This window comes from Natator depressus, chromosome 12 (genome assembly GCF_965152275.1).
Source record: "Natator depressus isolate rNatDep1 chromosome 12, rNatDep2.hap1, whole genome shotgun sequence".
Classification (NCBI taxonomy): Eukaryota; Metazoa; Chordata; order Testudines; family Cheloniidae; genus Natator; species Natator depressus.
In genome coordinates this window covers 37,262,507-37,287,380 of record NC_134245.1, presented here as the reverse complement: position 1 = coordinate 37,287,380, position 24,874 = coordinate 37,262,507, and the positions used below count along the sequence as shown (strand labels likewise).

The 24,874-nt window shown below is 49.5% G+C and overlaps 1 protein-coding gene across 1 annotated transcript; it reads right to left on the bottom strand.

The window, feature by feature from the left end:
• Positions 1–5,345: 5,345 nt before the first annotated feature.
• CIBAR2 (CBY1 interacting BAR domain containing 2) lies at positions 5,346–24,501 on the bottom strand. Its single transcript, XM_074969114.1, is given in 9 exon segments — positions 5,346–5,483; positions 8,531–8,632; positions 9,645–9,758; positions 10,623–10,727; positions 14,323–14,328; positions 16,818–16,919; positions 17,019–17,087; positions 18,120–18,354; positions 24,347–24,501. Coding segments are annotated over 9 exon segments (891 nt in total). The 5' UTR covers positions 24,367–24,501.
• Between the last annotated feature and the right edge of the window lie 373 nt (positions 24,502–24,874).

The window sequence follows — 24,874 nt, the reverse complement described above, 5'->3', positions numbered from 1 at the left end:
GCTGCGTTGGCAGAGTACCAAGGGAAGAAGCTTGCAATAACTGCAGCCTCTCTAACCCCTCTTAAGTGCTCTGTGGTGTGTCCCCTCCCTTTCCTTCTTGATTCTTTTCCTAACTGTAAATGCACTGTAAAAATGGATCAAAATTGCTTAAATCACCATCATTAAATTGGTATGGGCCCCCTCCCACCACGGTGGACAATGGCTGGCGCGAAGCATTTGTTCCGTAGACCGAGCAGCAGTCTTTATTGCACTGAAAGCATATTTGCTGCTTGATGGAAGGAGGGGAAAAAAAACATGTGCCTGAAAGGGAAAAATCAATGGGGCTCATTTCTCCCTGGATGCGTCGTGCTGGGCCATTCAGCTGGCTGACATCGCAGGAGGCCAGGCGCACGCAGCATGGGGCCATATCCCAAAAGGATATCTGGCTCAGTCCTGCAGGCACTGTGGAAATGCTGCAGCTGCAGGGAAAGCCAGCAGCTGCATGATCTCCCCTCACCAGCTGGTGGCGCTGAGACTATGCTGTCTGGAATTGAGTGATCTGTGGTTGCAGTAACTGTTCTGTTCAGGTCTGATTCAAAGCTCACTGAAGTCAATGGGGGTATGTCTACACTTGACACACAGCCTGAGCTCTGACTCAGGTTTGAGCCCAAGCCCCCTTCTGTCTACACACAGATCAGCCTGAGTAGGATCAGCAAGCAGTCAGGACCCACGTCCCTGCTAGGGGGGTGGGTCAGAGACCGAGTCCTGCTGTGACTTGGATCCAAGCCCTGTCATTTGGCAGCGTGGATGCAGCTCAAACCGCGGAGCCGAGTCATAGACTTCAAGGTCAGAAGGGACCATTATGATCGTATAGTCTGACCTCCTGCACAACGCAGGCTACAGAATCTCATCCACCCACTCCTGTAATAAACCCCTAACCTATGTCTGAGCTATTGAAGTCCTCAAATTGTGATTTAAAGACTTCAGGGTGCAGAGGATCCTCCAGCAAGTGACCCATGCCCCACGCTGCAGAGGAAGGCGAAACCCCCCCAGGGCCTCTGCCAATCTGCCCGGGAGGAAAATTCCTTCCTGACCCCAAATATGGCGATCAGCTAAACCCTGAGCATGTGGGCAAGACTCACCAGCCAGACACCCAGGAAAGAATTCTCTGTAGTAACTCAGATCCCACCCCATCTAACATCCCATCATAGGCCATTGGGCATCTTTACTGCTAATAGTCAAAGATCAATTAAATGCCAAAATGAGGCTATCCCATCATACCATCCCCTCCATATACTTATCAAGCTTAGTCTTGAAGCCGGATATGTCTTTTCCCCCACTGCTCCCCTTGGAAGGCTGTTCCAGAACGTCACTCCTCTGATGGTTAGAAACCTTCGTCTAATTTCAAGTTTAAACTTTCTGATAGCCAGTTTATATCCATTTGTTCTTGTGTCCACATTGGTACTGGGCTTAAATAATTCTTCTCCCTCTGTGGTATTTATCCCCCTGATATATTTATAGAGAGCAATCATATCTCCCCTTAGCCTTCTTTTGGTTAGGCTAAACTAGCCAAGCTCTTTGAGTCTCCTTTCATGAGACAGGTTTTCCATTCCTCGGATCATCCTAGTAACCCTTCTCTGTACCTGTTTCAGTTTGAATCCATCCTTCTTAAACATGGGAGACCAGAACTGCACACAGTATTCCAGATGAGGTCTCACCAGTGCCTTGTATAATGGTACTAACACCTCCTTATCTCTACTGGAAATACCTCGCCTGATGCATCCCAAGACCGCATTAGCTTTTTTCACGGCCATATCACATTTGCGGCTCATAGTTATCCTGTGATCAACCAGTACTCTGAAGTCCTTCTCCTCCTCTGTTACTTCCAAATAATGCGTCCCCAGTTTATAACAGAAATTCTTGTTATTAATCCCTAAATGCATGACCTTGCACTTTTCACTATTAAATTTGATCCTATTACTATTACTCCAGTTTACAAGATCATCCAGATCATCTTGTATGATAGCCCGGTCGTCTCTGTATTGGCAATACCTCCCAGCTTCGTGTCATCCGCAAACTTTATTAGCACACTCCCACTTTTTGTGCCAAGGTCTGGGTAGTGCAGTATGGACATGTTAGCATGGCTGGGAGCTCCAGGTCCAGATTTACAATGCAGCATGGACTCTCAAGCGCGGGCTTGGAAACACTGAGCTCACAAGCCTGGGTCCCACAGATTCAGGTTAATAATGCAGTATAAACATACCCCGGGAGTCTCTAATGCAAAACTCCACTGTCTTGGTGGAAGCCCCCATGAGTCACAAATGAAAGGGCTACTGCGAGAGGAAAGAATGGCCCAGTGGTCAAGGTGCTCTTTTCTCTGCCACAAACTTCCTATGTGATTCTGTGCCTCAGTTTCTGATCTCTACAATGGGTCAATAGCCCTGCCCTGCCCCACAGGGGTGTGATGGGGATAAATACATTAGAGATGGTACAGTGCTCAGATACTACACGAATGGGAGCCAGGTACTATAAGTAGATACTGTGGTGCGTTCTAATGGGAGGCCAGCGTAACCAGCACATCCTAGAATGGCACATGGCGCCGCAGGAGCACCTCGCTCAACCTGGATTTTGTAGCTTGGTCTGTGGCATTTGGCTGGATAGTTGGTAGTAGCTCAACTGAGCTCCAGCCCAAGCCAAATCCCTTGCTGGCTGTTCAGTCCTCTTCTTTGTCACTGGGCAGAGGTCATGTGAGTTGGGGGACTGTTCCAGGAACTGTTTAATGTAACTGAGCCAGAGCTGGATTAACATAACAAACACATTTGTGGGCCTCCATGGGGGCAATGGAGCATGGTACGGGGACTTTGGTCCCCGGAGTGAGGGGCCAACCAGGGGCATGGCATGGCAGGGATGGCCCCGCTCCACCCAGCCCAGTGCGAGGACACTATTTACAAACTGGCAGGTCACTGTGCATCTGGCAACTGCTCGGCCCTGTGCTGCCAGCATGCCCCTTCCCCATGGTCTCCCCGCCCAACACCCTATTGCCAGAGCCCCCCTGGACCCACTATGCCCACTGCCCCTCATGACCCCCTCCACAAATGCACAGTGCCCTGCACAACACCATCCCTGTCCAGTGCCCCCCTGCCCACAGCCCCACCACAACTGCCCAGCACTACACACAGAGACCCACATCCTGCTCCTAGCTGCGCTCACCGGCCCTGCTGGGAGGCAACTGTGTCTGCCAGGCTGACCTGGGACCAGGAATCACTCCAGCCCTCAGGAGTGGCGCAATCAGCCAGGCCAGGGTCTGCCCCAGCTGGGCTCCCTCAGGATCCACTTGCCTGGAGGGGCCCATCCAAGCCCCCCACATGGTCCCCCCCACAAACTGGCTGAGATTGGCCAGGCTTTTGCACCAGTCCCAAGCGGCTCTGGAGAGGTAGGAGGGCCCCACAGGTGGTGGGAAGCAGAGACTGCACGGAGCTGGAGGTGCACTGTGGTCTAGCCAGGGGGCAAAGAGGAGCTGGTAGGTGGGGCCAGAGGGTGGAGAGGAGGTTGGCGGGCAGGCTGAGAGGAGCAAGTGGTGGGCAGGGGGGGAGCCAGCAGGCTGGTGGGATCTTGGAGTGCAGGGCAAGCAGAGCAGGCTGGCACCCGTTCTAAGTATGGGCCTGGCTCCATGGCGCCATTGTAAATCTGGTTCTGCTCTGAGCCCAGGTGGCACTGACTCCATCACAAACACTCGCCTGGGTCTGCCCGGTGGGTGGTCCACCCAGAGTCAATCCTGTAGGCCAGGGCTTGAAGTGCTGCAAAGACTGTGGCCTTCGACCAGGCAGTGGGGTCCCGACTCACAGTTTGAGAACCCCTGATCTAAGTCTGACGTCCTGCACAGCACAGGGCAGAGAACTTCATCCAGCTGCTGTTATTACTGAGCCTAGTCACTTGAGGCTGATGAAAACCTCTATCTCAGAAAGGCATCCAGGCTGGATTTGATGATTCCAAGAGATGGAGAATCCATCCTTTCCCTTGAGAGTTTGTTCCTTATTTCTAACTAGAATTTGTTTGGCTTCCAGCCACTGGTCCTTGTGATGCCTTTCTCTGCTTTCTCATATCTCTCAATCTCCTGTGTTGACTACTAGATTCTCAGTCTGCTGAGGTGGGGGTGGTAGTTGTTGTTCTTAGGATTACAGCAGAAGTTTGGTTTGGGGCAAAGGGAAAAGAGAAAGCATGCATTTAATTAAATGTCAGTATGGCACCTAAGGTGGTGGTGGTGATGGTCTCCGTCCAGTTCCTAGTGGACAGAGGTCCCTGTCAGAGAAAACACCCCAACAATCGGCAGTAATTGGCCCCCTAGCTAGCAGTCGCAGGAGAGATGCCACGGACTGACTAGGCCATTGAGATAGGACTCGGCTGGAAGGGTTGAAGAATGCTGGTGGGCACGTGAGAAAAACTTGCAGTGATGCTGCCCAAGCTATAGCTGCTTTGGAGCTACCCAGAGGCCTTCATTCTCCAGGGCCAGCAATCTGGTACCTTTCACCCACGCTAAAATAAATGAGGGCACAAATAAAATAACTGTTTATTATGTCACATGGAAATAGCCAACTGCGGCAAAGAGCGAATGACTGACAACTGCATGGTAACGCCCACTGAGCTAACCATATTTACATGGTTAATTAATCAGTAGGTAAAATTATAGTAGTGGGAAAATGCGATTATACTTCTGACATAGTCAATATCCTACAGCATAGCATTGGTATCCTGCATGCTACTGGGATGTGCCCATTGGACAGACTTGTAGACAGAACTCTGTAAAGAAGACGATGTATGTTAGTTGGAAGTGAGCTGTGATTTTTACATGTCTCATTGGTGAGAGATTCAGACCTGCCTTTAAAGTGGCTATTTTGAGTAGGTAGATGAGGGTTTTTGTTTCTTCAGGGATCCCACTCAGTTGTGGGAGACGCACCCCTCAGAGGATAGCTGTTTCTGGGAGTTGGGTACAAGTTTGCTTTCCCAGACTTCAGCCAGCGGGTTTTGTTTGTTCATATGGAACTCACTCACTCAGTGCATGATGTACGAGCACAATGGTGTGTAACCTGAGGTCCATTGCTGGTTTGTAATAACACAGAGTAATGCCAACAGACAGTCCACCCCACATGCTATCCCAGAGGATGTTCAACTTGCAAATAAACCTTTTGGTTCCCCTCTAGTACTAAGAATCAGTCTCCGAATTAGAGCCTCCGCAGTGCTTGGGAACAATGCATTTACAGAGGCTCCAAATTGCTTAAGAGCCTCATTGAGAGTTCCTTGCCTTCGCGGAAAATCTAAGGTTCAATAAGGGAATGTACATTGGAATTAAGAATAAATACATCCAGCTCTTATGAGCGTGGCTGGTTAGTCCTGCTGTCCAATTACCGCCTAATCTGTGCATATTCTGGATTGCTGAAATCCTGCAACACGTTCTCTTCGGAGTCCTCTTCACTGTCTTCCTGCCTCTGTAGAGTGCTCCGAACGCTCTAGAAATGAAGATGTAGAAAGCCATTATGCAGCCTACCATTCTGATCTCCTCTCTTCTGCTATAGGTTTCCTTTAGTGAGGTTACTCCAGAATTGCACCAGTGAGCCTGAAATCTGGCTTTCAGGCTACCAGTAAGAGGGGACCCAAGCCAAAACCCCAGATCTAAAACACCCCTCAGACTGTGGGGAAACTTAGATCTGAATCTGAACTTTGATACTTGGGCCTACAATGCTATCTTTACTTAGTTACATGATCCAGCCGCTATCTAACTCTGTGCTGCACAGACTTCTAGCCAGGGTGTAGGCCCTGGTAAACAATAGCAAGCCATGCTGGAACTTGAGCTGTGTAGGAATCTCTTTGTTTCTTAATAAATATCTCCCATTCAGGAAAAACTGTGATTCCATATATCATGACCAGGCCCATCTCTGATCATAGCTAGAGCTGTGTCAAATGGGCTGGGGTGAACTTGAACAAGTTTGGGGTTTAGCTAGATAAAAGAACCCCCAAATGTATCCACAGCTCAGTGACCCCTGTGAAGTTCTTAGTTGCTCATGCATTAGCTACAAAATAATATTTTCTCATATGTATATGTTAAATATTTGTTTAAATTTCCTGGACCTTTTTCACTGTGACACGCTTCCTTGATCATCATATGCCAAGATGCTTGTCTTGGTGCTTTTTAATAGCAGATGTTATATATTTTGGTAAACAAGGTAGGAGCTGTTTAAAATCCTTCCTCCTTATCTGTAACTTTCAAAATCAGTTCTAAAAGGAGCTTAACTTATGCCAGTTCCCCAAATACTGTTAAGCTGGGCTCCTTGAGCCAAATACTACATAACTGGGTACATTGTTGTTGTTAACCACATTTACTGCGGTAGTGCCTAAGGACCAATCAAGAACGGGCCCCGTTTTGCTAGGTGCTACACAAACACCGAACAGGAGAAGTTCCCTGCCAGAAGAGCTGCCAATCTAGAGAGACAAAACAGACGCAGGTTGGGGGAAGGGGTAGACGTAGAGTGAGCAATGTGATGACAAATGTCACGTTAATGCCAGGATTATTTTTTGGAGGCAGGGAGGAGTAGCAAAGAAGGGCTACTAGGATGATCAGAGGAATGGGGAACCTGCTGTGCCAAAGTTCCTCATCTGCCTTGGTGGGTCCTGCGCTTATTGGCGAATTTGCTCGCCTCAGAGGTTCACAGCAGCCCTCAGTTTGGCCACTTTCGTGGCTCAAATCTGCCATTCACTCAGTTAGCCTCATCGCGGGCCAGCACGGGGAAAAGGAAGAACAACAATCCCCGCAGTCTCTGCTGATCCACCTAGTGGATCGGGGAACAGGCCAGAGACCTTCCCCTCTGGTGGAACCCACAGTCCAGGTCAACTCCTCCGGTATCAAGTAGGGAGTTGGAGGGATGGGGAAACCCAGGCCCGCCCTCTACTCCGGGTTCCAGCCCAGGGCCCTGTGGATTGCAGCTGTTTACAGTGGCTCCTGTAACAGCTGCATGACAGCTACAACTCCCTGGGCTAATTCCCCATGGCCTCCTCCCAACACCTTCTTTATTCTCACCACAGGGCCTTCCTCCTGATGTCTGATAATGCTTGTACTTCTCAGTCTTCCAGTAGTACGCCTTCTCACTCTCAGCTTCTTGCACCTCTTGCTCCCAGCTCCTCACACGCACACCACAAACTGAAGTGAGCTCCTTTTTAAACCCAGGTGCCCTGATTAGCCTGCCTGTCTTAATTGATTCTAGCAGTTTCTTGATTGGCTGCAGGTGTTCTAATCAGCCTGTCTGCCTTAATTGTTTCCAGAAAGTTCCTGATTTTTCTGGAACCTTCCCTGTTACCTTACCCAGGGAGAAAGGGACCTACCTAACCTGGGGCTAATATATCTGCCTTCAGTCACTCTCCTGTGGCCATCTGGCCTGACCCTGTCACACTGCCTTATGGGAGGAGACTTAAAGAGCTTGGCTTGTTTAGCCTAACAAAAGAAAAGCTGAGGGGAGATCTGACTGCTGTCTACAGATACATCAGAGGGAGAAACACTGGGGAGGAAGAGGAGTTGTTTAAGTTAATGGCCAATGTTGGCACAAGAACAAATGGATATAAATGGGCTATCAATAAATGTAGGCTTGAAATTAGACAAAGGTTTCTAAGCATCAGGGGAATGAAGTTCTGGAACAACCTTCCAAAGAGGTAATAAGGGCAAAAAAACTAACCTGTTTTAAGACTGAGCTTGATAAGTTTATGATGCAATTGCCTACAATGGCATATGGCCCATCCGTGACTGCTATCCTCAAATATTTCCAACAGCTGGAGATGGGACACTAGACGGGGAGGGCTCTGAGTAACTACAGAGAATTCTTTCGTAGGTGTCTGGCTGGTGGGTCTTGCTCACATGTTCAAGGTCTAACAGATTGCCATAATTGGGAAGGAATCTTCCCTTAGGTCAGATTGGCAGACATCCTGGGTTTTGTGCCTTCCTCTGCAGCTTGGGGCAGGGGTCACTTGCAGGTTTGAACTAGAGGAAATGGTGGATTCTCTGTAACTCTGTCTTTAAACCCATATTTGAGGACTTCAATAACGCAGCCAGAGGTTAGGGGCCTACCATAGAAGTGCGGGGGGTGGGGGAGTGTTAGGTTCTGTGGCCTGTGATGCGCAGGAGGTCAGACTAGATGGTCATGATGGTTTCTTCTGGTATCTGAGCTAGGAGGGGCTCAGCTAAATGGAAAGAAAAGGGAAGGGATAGGGTACATGGAAAGGAAGGCGATGGGGCCAGGGAAGGGGGAAAGAGGGAAGAGACTGAGCGGGAGGGAGACAATTAGAGAAAACAGCCAATCAGCAATGTTAGCCTGGGAGTACATGGGTGGCACTCCATGAGCTCAGCTTTGGAAGTGGTGACAGCCAATCTCCTCCTTAGGGGTCACTTTTCCACCGGAGTGGTTTGAATTTACTTTCTTTGAGCACTGGGGGGACGGCCTTGGGCTCGGGCTCTAATCCAAGGCCAAAAGGTTAATAGGGGACACCCGATGCGTCACTGCGTCTCTCTCACCTGGCTGCTGGCGGACCATGGCAGGGTAGAGGAAGGGTTTGTGGCGCTCACTGGCCTGGCATCATAATTTCCAGAAGCAATCTGGATCTTTGCTCTGAAATCCTAGGAAGGCAACACACCAATGGTGAGGGTCAATGCCAGCCATAGATGAAGACCTGGCGTGCAGGCAGGTGTCTCCCAAGTAATAGTGCAGGGAATAAATGCAAGCAAGCCAAGGGAGCTGTGCAAGCTCGGTTTCTGTGACTTCCCTAGCTGCCGTAGGTATAACTAGCGCACAGGGCTAAATTGGGAGCAAATGCAAAACAGCTGTGAGAGAGGGTTGGAAAACTCAGCTTGATTTAATCAAACCAAAGGCACTGGTTTGCATTGGGGGTGGGCACATGCCACCAGCCCGTGAGAAGGTGTGTGCTCTTCCCTCCATTGCTGGCTGGGGTTGGACCATGACCCTGGCTCCTCCATAGTGGCTTGTGTCCCAGGGGTTGCTAGCAGTGAGGAGTCCTTGCTGCATCTGTGCCTGGTGCCTGCACGAAGGGGAAGGTGCCCTGCGCGCCTGCTTACAGGCTGGACGCAATCTGCCACCAAGCATCCCCTGTGTTAGCCAGAAGTGTGCAAGTGCTTGCACAACATATACAGACAGAGCAGGCATTGTACTGGTTTAATGTGGGGTATATCTTCTTGTAGAGGGATGGACTTGATGAGGCTTTTTTTATCTGAGATGATCCCGTGTGATGGAAAATTACAGGCGCCTCAGAAATACAAATTGCTCATTAAAATCTCATCTCCTTGTGAATAAAACATGCACGTGACTGATGTGCTGTACTCAGACTGGGGCGGGTGGAGGTTACATCTGATCTAGTGAGTGTTGATCCAGTGGCCAAAGCTGGGGGCTGGGACTCAGGATTCCTGGGTTCTCTTCCACAGACTTATCATCCAAGGTCACAAGTCATGCCACTGCCGTGTGCCTCGGTTTCCCCATCTCTATATTGGGGATGAGGTTACCTACTTCTAAGAGGTGTTAGGGATTCATTTACTGTTGGCAACATGTTTTAAGCTCTGCTGATAGACATGGCTGTACAAGTGTTCTAATAGAACGGTGTGTTTCCAACCCGCGTACCTCCATATCTCTTTCAAAGTCATAATCGTCCAGCTTCTGGAAGGCGCTGGAATAGACCTCGAGAGCCTTGGCATGGAAAACCATCTCGATGGTGACAAAGTCTGAGAAAATCTTCTGCAAGAAAGGAAATGTGGGGGTGGGGTGCAAGAAAGGAATGTGGGGGTGGGGTGTAATGTGGGCCACCCCTTTCCTGCTCCTAATTATCGAAACCCCTTGAAAGACGAGTCATGTACTGAAAGCACCAAGTACCCTGCCCTCTTCAACAGCATTGATGGTACTTAAGGGCGCCCCCTTTGGCCAGTTAAGGAGCGGCATCATGGGGCTCTGGAGGCATTTCCATTTGCTCTGCTTTGACCATATGGATGGTGGCTGCAGTAAGAGACTAGAAAGGAAACGGGTGGGGAAATGAGGAGGAATGAACCCCAACTCCAAAGTGTGGTCGCTGTACAGTCAAAACTGCTCCTAAAAGTCTTTATTCCCCAGAGCAAACGGAGCCCTAATCCATCTGAGACCCGGGGGGATTTAGGGATTTTTAAGACAAGGGACCATTGTGATCATCTTCTAGTCTGACCTCCTGTAACACAGGCCAGAGAACCTCACCCAGAGATTCCTGCGCCAAAGCCAGCAGTTCTGTCTGACCTAGAGCAAATCTTTCCAAAAGAAATGTCCGGTCTTGATTTAAAGGCTTCAAGGGATGGAGAATTGACCACATTCCTAGCTAATGTGTTCCAATGGTTAAAATTACCGTCAGAGTTTAGGGAAAAAAGTGCCATTTATTTCTAGTCTGAATTTACCTAACTTCAACTTGTAGTCACAAGATCTTGCCTTTGTCTCATTGATAGAAGAGGGCTCTTTGCTCTGTCTGCTCTTAACCTCTTTGAGAAGCTACACAGATTTAGTCTTTCACTGTAGGGCAGGTTTCCCAGACCTTGAATAATTCTTGTAGCTCTTTTCTGAATGCTTCACAGCGAACTTTACCTGGACATCTTTCAGTTTCTGTTTCTGGAACTCATCGATAGTTTCCTTGAGCTGCTGGCTGGTGCGGCTGGCGTCTACTGAGACTTTGTGCACGTTTGACTCAGCCTGAGAAAAATCCCAAGGGAAGCAGAGCATCATATGGTGCCTATGCTGTTCCTTCAGATCCAGAAGGGGTTAACTGCATGGGCATCGGGGAGCAAAGGCATCTCAGTGGGAGCAGAGTATAGAATTACAAGACTGGGCCTTCAGAGAGGAAGGATGGTCCTGTGGTTAAGGCTCTAGCCTAGATCCTGGAAACCAGGGTGCACTTCCCTGCTGTGCCACAGACTTCCTGAGACCTTGGGCATGTCCTCTATCTTCTCTCTGCCTCAGTTCCCCATCTGTACAATGGGGACAATAGCACCACCCTACCTCCCAGGGGGTTGTGAGGATAAATACATTAAAGATTGTGAAGTGCTCAGATTTGCTGGTAATGGGGCGCATACAGAGCCCTAAGGTGGGTAGACAGGCCAGAGGCACTGCAGCACAGGGACCAGCAGTGAGACCCAGACATGGTTACGGCGCAAGCTCCCCCATCAGTCAAATCCATAAGCCTCCCTGTCCCAGTGTGGAGGTGGCTGGGGGAATGACTGTGCCCTGTTAACCCTTGTTATAAAGCAGCCCTGGGATTAATGCTTGTGGAGCAATGCTAGGGCTTACAATGAGCCACCTTAGAAAGGAAGCATTTGCCTTACTGCCGTGCAAATGCCTCAGTCCAATATTGTGTTCAAGGGCCAGATCCTGGATCCATCACAGAATCCAAACTCCCCTAGGTCTGACATTGGCCTGCTTTGGTTGAGCATGGGGTGCAGAACAGAAAACCTTTTACGTTCCCATTGCAAAGCCAATACCATGATCAGGTAAATGGTTTCTTTTGAAACTCACCCAGTGTCTCTCTCCTGGGGCTGCAGCCACTCTGGGGGTGATGTGATCTCTCTCTGACGTGCTCCCATGCTTAGATCCCTGTTCTGTTTCACCACTTGATGGTGATATACGTGCATGCTTTTTAGCAGGCCTGACATTATCCAGCAGAGGGCAGTAGGGCATGTATGCTTCATGGGGGACAGACCGTGGCCCAACATGTCGTCTTATGGCTGTAGTTTAAAGCCCTGTGAAAACCTTTATGAGAGATCTAGGCCAAATTCATCCCTAGGGAGCTCTACTGAAACTGGCAGAGTGACAGCAGGGATTTACCTAGCCCTTTTCCTTGAGAACCAATTCAGCCTACATGGCATATATGCTCTCTATGTGTCTCCTCCCTGTGATTTTTATCAGCTGGGGGTTTAGCGTGACCATAGGATCTTAGTTTTCTAAGAGTTCATCTGCTCCTACTGCTTATTTCCCATCTTCCTATTATTGCCCTAATTCTCTGTATACGACTTTGCAATCGTTTCCATCTTCAGATGGGGAATAAACAGAAGGTGCAGATAGCCATGGGGCCTGAATTTTAAAAAGCAGAGACCTGTTTTGCTTGTGCACTGACCACACCGAGGCACCCGAGTTAACACATTTGCACATGACCAGATAGGTGCCACAGGCCCAATTTGTTCTTGCACATTCATAAGCCCAGCTGCTGAGTAAGCCTTGAATTCTGCTTGTAAGGAGCTGACACCTGGCTTCCTGCATGTATCCTTAGTCAGCGTAAATTAAGCTACAGAAGTACAATGCAGAGAATATTTGCTATTACAGCAGCAGGGTTGGTTCTAACTATTATGTTTTTTAAAGCTTCTTGTGAGGAGCTACTGGGTCCTGAACAGACAATGTCTGTGGAGTCAGGTCTTCCTTTTTCTGTTCCTAGGATAGGTTACATCTTCCTTTTGAATGCTGAGCTAGTTGCTAAAGCTGGAGACTGAGAGTCAGGACTCCTGGGTTCTCTTCCTGGTCTGTCACTGACTTGCTGTGTGATCTTGGTCAAGTCACTTCCCCCTGTCTTTGTGCCTCAGTTTCCCGGTTTCTGTAAAATGGGGATAATGAGACTGACTTTGCTGGAAATGGCCCACCTTGATTATCACTACAAAAGGTTCCTTCCCCCTCACACTCCTCCCCCCCTCCCCCACTCTCCTGCTGGTAATAGCTCACCTTTCCTGATCACTCTTGTTACAGTCTGTATGGTAACACCCATTGTTTCATGTTCTCTGTGTATATAAAATCTCCCCACTGTATTTTCCACTGTATGCATCCGATGAAGTGAGCTGTAGCTCACGAAAGCTTATGCTCAAATAAATTTGTTAGTCTCTAAGGTGCCACAAGTACTCCTTTTCTTTTTCCTTGGTTAGGTACTTTGAGATCTACAGTGGAAAAGCCCTATGTGAGAACTAAATGTTGTTATAAACTACCCAGTGGTGGTTCCTTTAGGCGAGGGAGGTGGCTGGAGAGTGCAGAATATGAAATCAGAAGGATGTTTCTTGTGGGCATGTTCGGGGGGGTCAGATGCATCCCCATGGTGGCAGACACCCTCAGGGAGCCCTACCACAATTTTCCCTTCCAGTACAAAGGGTTCTATAGCTTGCATGACATTCCTCCTCTCTCTCTAGCCGCAGGAGGGCAGGCGCAAATCCATCAGCACTGAATGTCATTACAGAAAAATGGATGAGACTTATGGCAGGGCTATTTCAGGTACTAAACATGTGGCGTAAAATCTGGACCAGTGGAGCATGGTGCATTAGTGTGTTGATAAGAAGAGCAGCTGGGAGGTGAAATAAAGCCTGCCTTAGTGGGGGTGGAATATCAGGTAGGGAAAAAGCAGAAGGGAAGCTGGCTGGCAGGGTGGGTGTATTTTGATGCTTTGTGGTGCTCAGTCATTCTTTTTTTCTCCTTTGAATACAAAACTGTAGGGTAAGCCTCCACCCAGCCCCGGAAGGCGATGCATCCAAATGTTAACCCTTTACAGTCATGCTGCACACGCTACTGAGTAAACAGGGGCCACTCAGGGCTAGTGTGTCCACTGCGCATTCCCTCTGAGACCTCAGGCCCAGTTCTCCTCTCCCGCTGGTGTCCGTCAGGAGTCACTCCACTGCCGTCAATGGCGCTGGTCTAAACAGTGTACGTGATAAATGAATCCCTACTAGAAGTGCCCGCTGAGATCAGGTGCCATTGTGCTAGGCTCTGCACATGTGTGTGGGAAGAGGGGAGGTGGTTGCAATATGGGGGGGGGAGGGGGGGAAGTTTCCGTGAAAAATTTTGACTTTTCATTAATAATAATTAAAAAACCCTGAATTTTCAGCCAAAACATTTTTCATTGTTCTGACAAAAAGTCTAAATTTTCTGCAGAAAATTTAGACACTTCACCAGAAATGTGGTGTAACTGAAAACCCAATTTTCCATCAAACAACTAGTTTTCACACAGAACTTTTGACCAGTGAGAGAGAGTGCTTTCTGCAGTGCGCTTACAGCTTAAATTGACAATACAGCCCAGGATGGGAGAAAAAAGCCGGATTCCAGTTCCTGGTGCTATTGGAAAGAATTGGGTCTTGACTGCACCAGCGCCATCCTGTGTTATAAATACCACAGGGAGGGTTTTAAGAATGTCCTGTCCCGCCCTGAGTTGTGTGTCTCTTTAGCACTCACCTGTGCTTTATCCTGACAATCTTTTACTGTCCATTGCTTGAAATTATATCCTGGGTACAGGACAAATATTATACCCAGGGGAACTTGTGCTTACCTGGGACTGACGGCAGTAGTCAAGGAATAATCCGATGAGAAGGGGAGAGTTTATAGACACACTGATCCTTGTGCTGGTGTCTGTGTGAGCAGCTGAGCCCAGAAGAACTGAACTGAGCAGTTACTGTCAGATGCTTGTGGGCAGGAAGGAATCTTGTCTTCTTACACTGACTGCCCTGATTGCATTTCTGAAAGAGGATTTTCACCCTGGGGCAAACATGGCAACTATCCACCCTATAAAACACAGGCCGAGCTTTGACTGTGACTTTGTTGGAGTGCCTTTTAAATCAGACCAGCGGATCAGCCCGTAAGGAACACCACTTATTGCCTAGGGTGACCATACGTCCCGTTTCGGCCAGGACAGTCCCTTTTTTAAGCCCTGTCCTGGCTGTCCCAACATTTCTGGCAATAGTGGACCTTTGTCCCCTTTTTACTCTTGGCAATTGGATCAGTTGGCAAGAGCAAACGGGATAAATGCCTACTTTTGTCAAAAGTGCGGTGCGGGGGAATTTGGGGGGTGTGAGTGGAGATGCCAGCCCCTTGCGGGGGCAGGGGAGGCAGGGCTCACACAGGGGAGGAGGGGTGACAAGCAGGGTTGCAGCAAACAGCAACAACCTCTAGCGGGGGAGGGGGGCAGGTCAAGTTCCTGCAAACCCAGCTTCTTGCGGGGCAGGGCAGGGTTCCAGCGACCCAAGCCTTGTGGAGGGGGGGGCAGGCATGGTTTCAGCGACCCCAGCCTCACGCGGGGGTGGGGGGAGCTTGGACCAGCCACACACGGTGTCCTGTTTTCCCTTTGGGAAATATGGTCACCCTAATATTGCCACATGGGACGTGATCTCAGTGGAGGGAGGTAACCTGTCGGTGCAAACAACCGCTTTGTAGGAGCTCTTGTTTAAAGCACTTACAGAGTTGGTGGAAAAACCAGTAAAAATTATGACTTTTTTTAAAATTTTTTTACTGTTTTTTTTTTTTTCCCAAAAAAATTTCAATGAGTTTTTTTGGGAAACTCACAAACCTCCAGCTACCTCTGTAACAGGTGGAAAACCCACAAAGATTCATGAAAAATGGAGTTGAAAATCTGCCAGGTTTTGCACTGAAATTTGATTCCTCCCCCCCCATGAAAAATGGCATTGAAATTCAAAAAGTGTCAAGCAACTCTGTGTGTGTGCAAATGAGGAGCACAAACCTGAGTGCTTTTTGCACCTGGCTTCTTGGGGACAGGACCCTAGGGATGCATGAGCCTCTTTGCTGCCCAGTGTAGAAAGCTGAGCTGGGGGGCCGTGTGGTCCCCAATCAGCATGGTACTGCTGTGAAATCTACAAGAGAGAGTGACATGCAACCCTTCTGGGGAGAGCCCATGCTAGTTCCCGGATGCAATGTTTTGTTTCCAGAGAAGCTGAGCCACCTTGCTCAGCAGCTGAGTCTACACAAAGATATCCAATTTCTTCTCTCCCCCTTGAGGATCTTTGGGATTTTCAGCTGAGAATTGCCTTCTTTGGAAAAGCTGCGGAAGGGGTTGCTCATTTAAAATATTTTTGCCAGGCAGAGGCAAATCTCTTGAGCTGTCGAGATTATCCCTTTGAAAAGGGGTCCCACCCAGAAAGTCTGAAAGAACAAGAGACAGACCAGGTGGGTGAGGTAATATCTTTTATTGCAACAGCTTCTGTCGGGAGCAGGGACAAGTCTTCGAGCTTGCACAGAGCTGTTCTTCAGATCTGGGTTACAAACTGACCCACCGTGCATTTAGTTTAGACATTCTGGTTATCTTCTCCGGACCTGGGGAAGAGCTCTCTGTAGCTCGGAAGCTTGTTCCTTCCACCAACAGAAGTTGGTCCAACAAAAGGCATTGCCTCACCTGCCTTACCTTTCTCCTGTCCTGGGACCAACAACGGCTACAGCAACACTGCAAACCATATAATAAGGTGCGTTTCCCTGGGTGGGCGGCAGGAGGGATATTTTGGAAAGGAACATTGCCCTATTTCCCATTCACACGCCATTCAGTGAGTGCTGGTGTGGGGAAGTGCTTAGAGTAGTTAGCAACTGAGCCCTCCAAGATCTATGTGCAGAACATGGGTCTGGGAACGAATTTAAGATGCGTGTGACCAGATTGGCGTCAAAACATAGCACGTGTGAAATCTCCCCTTTCACATTTGCAGCTTGATAAGGAAGTGGTTTGGGAGGAGGTGGACTTGGCGCCTCATCACCTGACCCTCAATCCCTTTGCATGCGTCTCATTTCTCTGAGCTCCAGCTAGTTCCCAGGGAAGCCTGTGGTTAGTTTACAACAGTCTGGGCTTTCCCTTACTGGGGTGGGTGGTTTCCTGACGCAGGTCGGTTTCCAGCAGATTCTGTTGGATTCTGTAGAACATTCGGAAGAAACCACAATGAAACCTAAGCCACTGAGCCCTGGCTTCCTACCTCTGCGTTGCTGATCAGGCTGCCTAACCAAGTGCTAACTCTGCACCTCTCGGGGTTTGTAACGTGGCATAAAGGATACGAGGGTGTGTCGGTCTGAGGGTGACTTCTGCCGCAGTCTCTCCAGTTTCTCCAGTTGTTTTATCTCATTGTTTCTGACTTTGTTGAACCTCTTGATCTCTGCCTAGGAGATGAGATAAGTGTGTTTTTGTTTTGTTTTTTTAAGGCTGGCGCGGCCGGCTGGCTACGGGATCTGGCAGGGTCACAGCTGTGTGGCGTTTACCTGTGTCTGCTTGAGCTGGACTCCGTACCGTTTCAGTGGCTCCACAACCTTCATTTCCAGTCTCTCCACCTAAAGGGGAAATTCACACAGGCAGTACGGCAGGGATATAATGTACTTGGTACAGACAGGGCTGGCTGATAGCCTGACAGGGTTGGGACCTCTAGCCACCAAGTAATAGCACTGCAATTGCCCTCTGCTCTATCACCTCAAGGGATCCAGATCATTCAGTCCTTGGTCTGTCGACACCGCCAGTTATAGCAGGGACCTCAAAACAGGAGCTGGGCTGGCAGCCATGAACATGTTTCATGTAGCCCCTGAACATCCATCAGATGGCAACACTAAAATGCTACCCTAACCCTAACCCTGACCTAAGTTGGATTCAAACCAGACACCTGAGAGGTGAAAGGCCCTCTAATCCACTGCCACTTCCCTAACACGAAAGGCACAGCGAGACATGGAAGAGGGTGTAAGGGGAGGGGGTGAATCTTCCCCAAATAGTAACCAAAGAATGGCCCATAATCCCCTCAGAAGCAGAAATTGGGTGATTATGCAGAGCTTGTCATCTTGGATAAGGGATAGATTCACCCCTAAAATTCTTCCTTCTTAGCTTTGTTCCTCCCTTCCAGGCTGGAAAGGAGCAAGAAGGCTGCACAGATCAATACCCTCAGCCCCTGAACAGGGAAAGCAGCAATGAGCCCAGCCATCCTAGGACAGGACACTAGTTGCTAGTGTAACACTGACAGACCCCGGTCGTCAGCAGGCAGGATCGAACCTGGGACCTCTGGAGCTTAGTGCATGAGCCTCTACTGCATGAGCTAAAAGCCATATGCCTTGTAGCTAGGGCTGTAGAGCAGACTCATTAATCTTTAAGTGGTCTCGGTGCCACTAGATGGGACAGAACACCACACCCACAAGGTGTGTGGGTTACACTAGCGCAGTATATCGACAGACAATGAAATATTTAGTGTTTCCTGTATTGCTCACAGACAGGTCCATTGCTCCCTCAACGTGAACTCCCATGACTATGGTCAGATTATGCCTCCCTAGCTGTGATCACAATCCTGGCATAGTCAGTGTTGCGGGGTCTAGGCAGCTCCTTACCTCTGCCTGCCTGTAGTCCTGCACTTTGGCCAGCTCCTCAGCAAAGTTCTTCATGGTGCTTCGCAGCTCAGGGTTCTCGGTGTTCGCATAGTCGATGAGCTGCTTCACCAGGAGATCTGACTTGTCCCGCAGCTTGGCTGTCTTCCTGGCGTAGGAGGCCATCAGCGCGCAGAACTGGCCGAAATATTTCTCTGCGTTGGCCACTGTGTTCTCCATGATCCTCACTTGGCTATCTCTGGGTAGGGGAGAAAAGAGCCGCATGTCGGGTTAGTTCACAATCAGTGCTGGTATGTCCCAGCTTTAGAAACTTGAGCCCAGAGTTTTGCAGGATTTCTCTCGTGTGTGCATCAGAACTACACCTTTGTCTGTACGGAATGGGGCATTTGCATGCATAGACTGGAGTGCTCAGTGTGTACACACACACACACACACACACACAAAACTTTGGGTCTCAGGTGTCTATTGTTGCTCAACCACAAAAGGAACAACCCAAGTCAGAAATTCAGTAAATCAGGCTGAATGGTTTGTTACCCAAGAGTCTACTGTGACAACTGTAAACTTTAAATGTTGGGCCACTTGTCTAGACTGCCTTTGAAACAGCTGGAGCAGTTTCCCAGTAGGAGGTCGCATCCGGGCCCTGTGTTTACGCTGAGTGATAAGACATTGTCAGATGCTGCTGTTCGGAATGTCCTGAGCTTGCAACTAGACCCAAAAGCTGTCCCAAACATTTTACAAGCATCAGTTGCAAGAGTTGGTTGTAATGTGTAGGAGCAAGATTTGGGTTTTTTGTGCGACAGTACTGTTTAAGTCCATAATGGTTCCCAATGAGTCAATTCATCCTGTCGCCTTATCTCCATCCCACAGTGCCTTCTCTTGCTTTCAAAATGACCTCCCCATGACAGTGCTGGGCCTTATGGGATAGGCGATTGAGGGGTTCCAGCACAGAGGCAAGCTTGGCTTTAAGGGATTCCATAATGGAATATGTCACAGTTCCAGGGCTGGCTGCACCCGTCTCCTCTCTGGTCTCTGTCTACACTGCAATAAAAGACCCGCGGCATGGTAGTGGCTGGCCTGGGTCAGCTGACTCGGGCTCCTGGGGCTCTGGCTGCGGGGCTATAAAACTGCTATGTAAACACTGGAGCCCACGGTCTGAGCGCCTATGAAGGGAGAGGGACTCGGAGCCCAGACATCTACACTGCTGTTTGTAGTCCTGCAGCCCGAGCCCCACAAGCCTGAATCCGCTGGGCTGGGCTCTGAGACATGGTGCCATAGGTTTATCGCTGTGTAGACGTACCATCTGAGTGACCCCACCCCAGGTGTCAGGGTTCATGTCTTTCTCTCTCCTGGGGTGGAATCGCGTGATTATCCTGCTCTGAGACCGAGACCTGGGCTACAGCACCCTGTGGATCACTCGTGCTTACTCAGCAGGTCCAGCTGGGTATGGCAGCTGCAGTTCTTCCCTTTGGGCGTCTACAAGCAGAGGTCCATAGTGACCAAACAGCATCCGTAAACCGAAGTATAAATGGTTAATCTTAAGAGCAGGAATAAAGCAAAGCATAAGAGGAAAAGGGTCTGTGTACGCCCGGCCAACCTCTGAGTGGAGCCCAGGATGGCCTAGCTCTTCAGGCAACCTGGTGTGTGTCTGTGGGTGTTCCCCTGAACAGCCCCCTGACAAGTGCCCCCTCCCTCAGGAGAATGACTTGTATCCCTGGGGTTTTTGGTTCTCCTTGGTGGACAGAAGTAGGACAACAAAGCCAAGGCTCTTGCATTCTCTCTGGCGTGTCAGCCGCTGGGTGGCTATCTGAAGCCACTGTATCTTTCCTGCCTATGTGCAGTCAGCCTCTTAAATGCACCCCAGGTTTTCATACAGTAGCACACCCTAATCACAGTCAAACAAATACATAGGAGTCATGCATTACTACAGAACAGCCCATTGTCCATCACAGCACTGTCAAAAGTGATGTGGATTGACTAAACCCAGACCCCATGCTAGGAGTTTTGCCAGCAAGGGTGGAAAATGTTTTCAGTGCCCCATTTTCCCCTTCCCCCATGAGTGGGAATCACCCACCCCCAAAACAAGCAACCTGCCCACCCCGGTGGCCAATCAGCGGAGGAGGACAAAAGAGTCTGAGAGGCACAGCATTATGGCAAACCCCATGGAAGTTGACATCCAAGGCAACTGCCCGTTTGCCCGCCCTGAAATGCAGCCCTGACTAAAGTATTGCAAGGTTTGGGAAGTGCCATTTCATGGCACAGTTTCCTCATTTGGGGATAGCTTTCACCCAGGTCTCCCTGTTTGCTGGTACAGTTTGTACCCACCTAAAAACATGGGGGTGCCAATTTTGCACCTGCAAATATATTCTGGGTGCACATCTTAGCACTAGGATGACATGCTATCAGGATAGGTAACCTCTCTAGTGCTGGTACTTGCGTCTGCAGTTTATTTGAGATACAAAAATGCACCCATGAAAGGGAGGCTGGGTGGCTAAAGAATGGCCTCTTGGTGTAGCCTGGCTTCTAGGGTCTGATATTTGGCGTTGGGTGGCTGCCTGTTGGTGCAGCTGAGCCCCACACTGGGCTGCTGGCTGGGCTCATCTGTATGTGATCTGCATAGTACAACAGTTGAGACTTGAACCTAGACCCTCCCGGTCAATAGACAGCAAGTGTTCCAGGCTAGCTAAAAACAAGCCTTCCCTTGAGCTATTGGGAGCGGTGCTAAACTCAGCTCCGCTCACAGGCGTTCTTGACACATCTCCCAGCTGCACTGCCCGGTACGGTACTGGTGGGCTTAAGCCGATTATTGAATGCTCCTTTCATAAACTTCAAATCCGCGTCACTTCATCCCCTCTAGAAACCCAAATCCCCCAGCTATCAGTGTAAGACCTTCCTAAATTCTTTTAAGAGCAGTATTAATGGAAAGATACAGCTGCAGTCTGCCTACGTGTCTAGTTTTCCCAGCAGCTCTGCCAAGAGTGCTGCAGCTGTGCACCATCTAATAAAGCCTGTTGGTCTCCATCATGCAAGCTTGACTCATTGCCACAAAAGACATGGGGGGGGCCTTACATTTTTCAAAGCTCAGAACTGTAGTAAACTGCCTTCCCCTGACCTCATGTTGAAAATAAATCATTGGCAAACAGTGCTGGCTCTCTGGAGCATTTGCTGCTTTAGGCAATGTGGGACTATGGCCACCCCTCCCAGGCTTGCTGCAATGAATAAACTGACTAAACATGTTACGGCCCCTAGGCCTTTCTGTCTCTTCTGTGTGGTGTAGCCAGTCATGTCTTTCAGCGTGATTTTACTGCTCTCAGTTCTGGGCTCCTCCTTACAGGAATAGAGTGGCAAACTGGAGAGAGTTCAAAGACACGGCCAGTGAAATGAGCAGGGGCTAGAGGGACTGACTTAAGAGGAAAGATGGAAAGAGCTTAAAGGTGCATAGTTTGGTTGAGAAGGAGAGATGTAACAGCCTACAAAAGGAGCAGAATTATTTAGTGTAAATACATCGAGGCCCTCAAAATCCAAAGGGACGGGGGTCCCTATAAAAACCTAAAGATGATGGAATCAAGTTGGAGAAATGTAGGCTGAATATCTGGAAATATTTCCTGATAGTGAGATGTTCTCCCAAGCTGCAGTGGTCCACCGGGGAACTGGTGGGAAGCCCAAACAGGACTGGATGGAATACTAGATATGTTGTGGGGAATACCCTGAATTGGTAGGAGGGACCTAGCCCTCCTCGACCCTTTTCTCTCTAACTTCTGCCTTGCTCTCCTTCCATGATAACACCTTGCTCATCTACGCTTCCCATGTGGGCTACGCCATAAGACATACCTCCATGGTTCTCCAGTGTTTGCATTCCACAAACCACAGTGTGAGAGAGAGATCCTCAGAGATCCATCCACTCTGTCTCCATCTGCTACTCCCCACTAGAGCAGGTTGAAAAATGCCAATGAATTTTGTGGAGAGTTGGAAACATTTTCTTAGTCTTTTTTTTCCCCCTAAATTTCCCCTTAAAGAGTTTCAGGCTTTTCAATAAAACTGAAAGCCAATTTTAGTGAGAGGGTTTTAAATGGCTTTTGGACAAAAGTTTCATTTTTTTTCCAAAAACCTGAAAAGTTTTCCTGAAAAGTTTTCAGTTCCGATTGTTTGTCCAGAACTGGAATATTTTGACCAACATGAAGAGTCTTGTGAAAAAATTTTGTTTCCATTTCTCATCCAAAACGCGTTGTGACAACCAAGATGTGGATGAGTGCTAGTTTGCGCATTTAGTTCTGCAGAGAGCTGCTTGGGTGGCAAGCGATGGGCTGTGGCCTGGGCGCTGCTGCCTGACGTGACTCAAGCCTTGGAAACATGCTCCTTTGCGCTCATGTGTGCTAGGAAAAAGGAACAGGTCCCTAATAGATAGGGTGACCAGATGTCCCGTTTTTGGGGACTTTTTCTTATATAGGCGCCTATTACTCCCCCACCTCCTGTTCTGTTTTTTCACAGTTGCTATCTGGTCACCCTGCTAATAATGAAACCCTTACTGGGTGTGGCCTTCATCAGAAGCCATCCAAGCTACTACTGAGAGCTGTGTGCTTTTGGGGACACAGTGATAGGGCACTTGGCAGCCTGGTCTGATTTCTCCCTGGACCACAGGGGGCACATACCTCTGCCAGGTCTGGTAGCAGGGTCGTGGTGGGAAGGAAGAAGGAGGCTTTCTGCCAGATCCTCTCACCTTGGCAGTAGTGCTGGAAGGGGAAGGAAGTTACAGCCAGACTCCTGCCTCCAGCAGCCTGGGTATCTCTAGGGACCCAGTGTTTTCTGTTCTCTTGCTTGAGGCCCTGCTTATAGGCTGGATCTTGGCTTTAGTTCTGCTGTCAAACATCTGGCTCCAATACAGTTCAGTGTATGTTTGTTATCATAGTCTAACAGCTCCAGCAGATGCAAAGTTTCCAGAAGTTGCTGCTGCTTTACACGGTTCTTAAACATAGGATACATATACAGGATGTTTCTCTTGCACCGCTTCTCCTTAGGGTTGCTATCTGCAGCCGTAGGGGAGAGCCCTTCGCCAAAGCTGCGTCTCCATTGCCCCCCATGAGCTTGGTGCAAATGCTTAGGGCCGCGTTTTCAGATGTCCGGCTTCCCTCGTTAGCCCACACTCACTTGTTCATGGAGAGCCAAACAATGCTCACTGAAGGAGCATAGATCTCGTTTACCGTTTGTATGTGTGAGTGACAGTGAAAATTATGGGTTGCGGGGGCGAGCATGCAAAGTGGTGAGTTGTGCAGAGACATGCTCAGGCCCTTGGCCCTTACGTCGGCTCAGGGACACCAGAACACAAGCAAAATTTCCAGTTACAAGTCTATTGACTACTTCATGGCTACGGGCCACTCCTGAGCCTTGTAGATTGCTCACGTTTATTTCCCAGGGTTCCCCAAAAGTCTTAGATAGCCGCTGTGCTAAAATATCCCCATGCTCCAGGTCCTTGGCATGCAAACCTCCCCCCACCTTCTACTGTGCTCTGTGCATAAGGATCTGTGTGCACTGCATCGGGGGTGACTGCAGCTTGAATGGATGGACCCGAGCTAGCATTCATTTAGCTAGCTTGGATACCAGAGCAATGAAGCTGTGGCCAGCACAGGCTCCACTGTGGGCTGGCTGCACGAGTAATTACCCTTGGTTCCAGGTGGGCTTATCCAGCCTGCACTGAAGCCCAGACTGCTGCAGCTTTGCAGGTACCAGAGCTAGCGAGATTGATGCTAGCTTGGTATGCAGTCTACATGAGCATAGTCACCCCAAGTGATTGCAGTGCAGGCTTTCCCTGTGAGAACGCCTCAGGCTGCAGTGAAATTAATGAGCATCTCCCACTATGTTCCTTTAAATCTCCAGGCTCCTCCTTCCCATTGTTGGGGTGTACAGCAAAATCTTGGAGGGGACCTTGATCCGTTTCAGAAACGTGGATGAACTGAGCCTCTGCAAAGCTAGGTCAGTATCATTGCACCTATTTTACAGAGGGGAAAGCGGAGGTCAAGTTAAGCGGCTTGCATCAGGTGGGACGAGAACCAAGGTCTCTTCACTCCCAGCCTGCTGCTCTGTCCACCCAGACAAGCTGTCCTCACTCACTGTAATGCCCCTGTGTATCTCAGGGGAGCTTCCCGCTGCTCACTGCAAGCTTCTTCCCTGGCAGGCTCCATGGCAGGAGGACAAAGGGAAAGGACACCCCCAAGCAGCTGGACCCCGGCCCGCCTTACCTGGAAAGGACGATGTTCATGGCTGCAGGAATGGGCCAGCCTTTCTATCACAGAGCAATAACCCTAGCTCTGGCTGCAGAGGGACCCACCAAAAGCACAGCTGCTCCTGACCCGGCTCAGGTGGCGCGCCCAGCCCGGTTGGTATGGCAACGCTACCAACAGAGAGCCGGGGATGTGGGTGGAGCCATGGCTCTGGTTTCCAGGGGTAACTGGGCCTGTTCTATATCCCTGCCCAGCCTACCCCTGCTTCCTCTTCAGATCTGTCCATATTAACGGGTGGATCTCCCCCACCTGCTTCCGAGAACAGCTTTGCCCCTCCCCTAGCACCCAGGTGCCGTCCTGCCTCAGCAGGTGAGATGCCAACCGGCAGAAGGTGGCCCCGGGAAGCAGGACAGCAGGTAGCTCAGCAGGGGGCAGGCCTGGCAGGTCGGGTCTTCCTGGTTTCTGAGTCTGCGCAGGACCCCAGATTTTGGAGGTGCCCCCACCGCAGCTCTCCCAACCCCAGCTGGTCTGGGGAAGCTAGGGGAT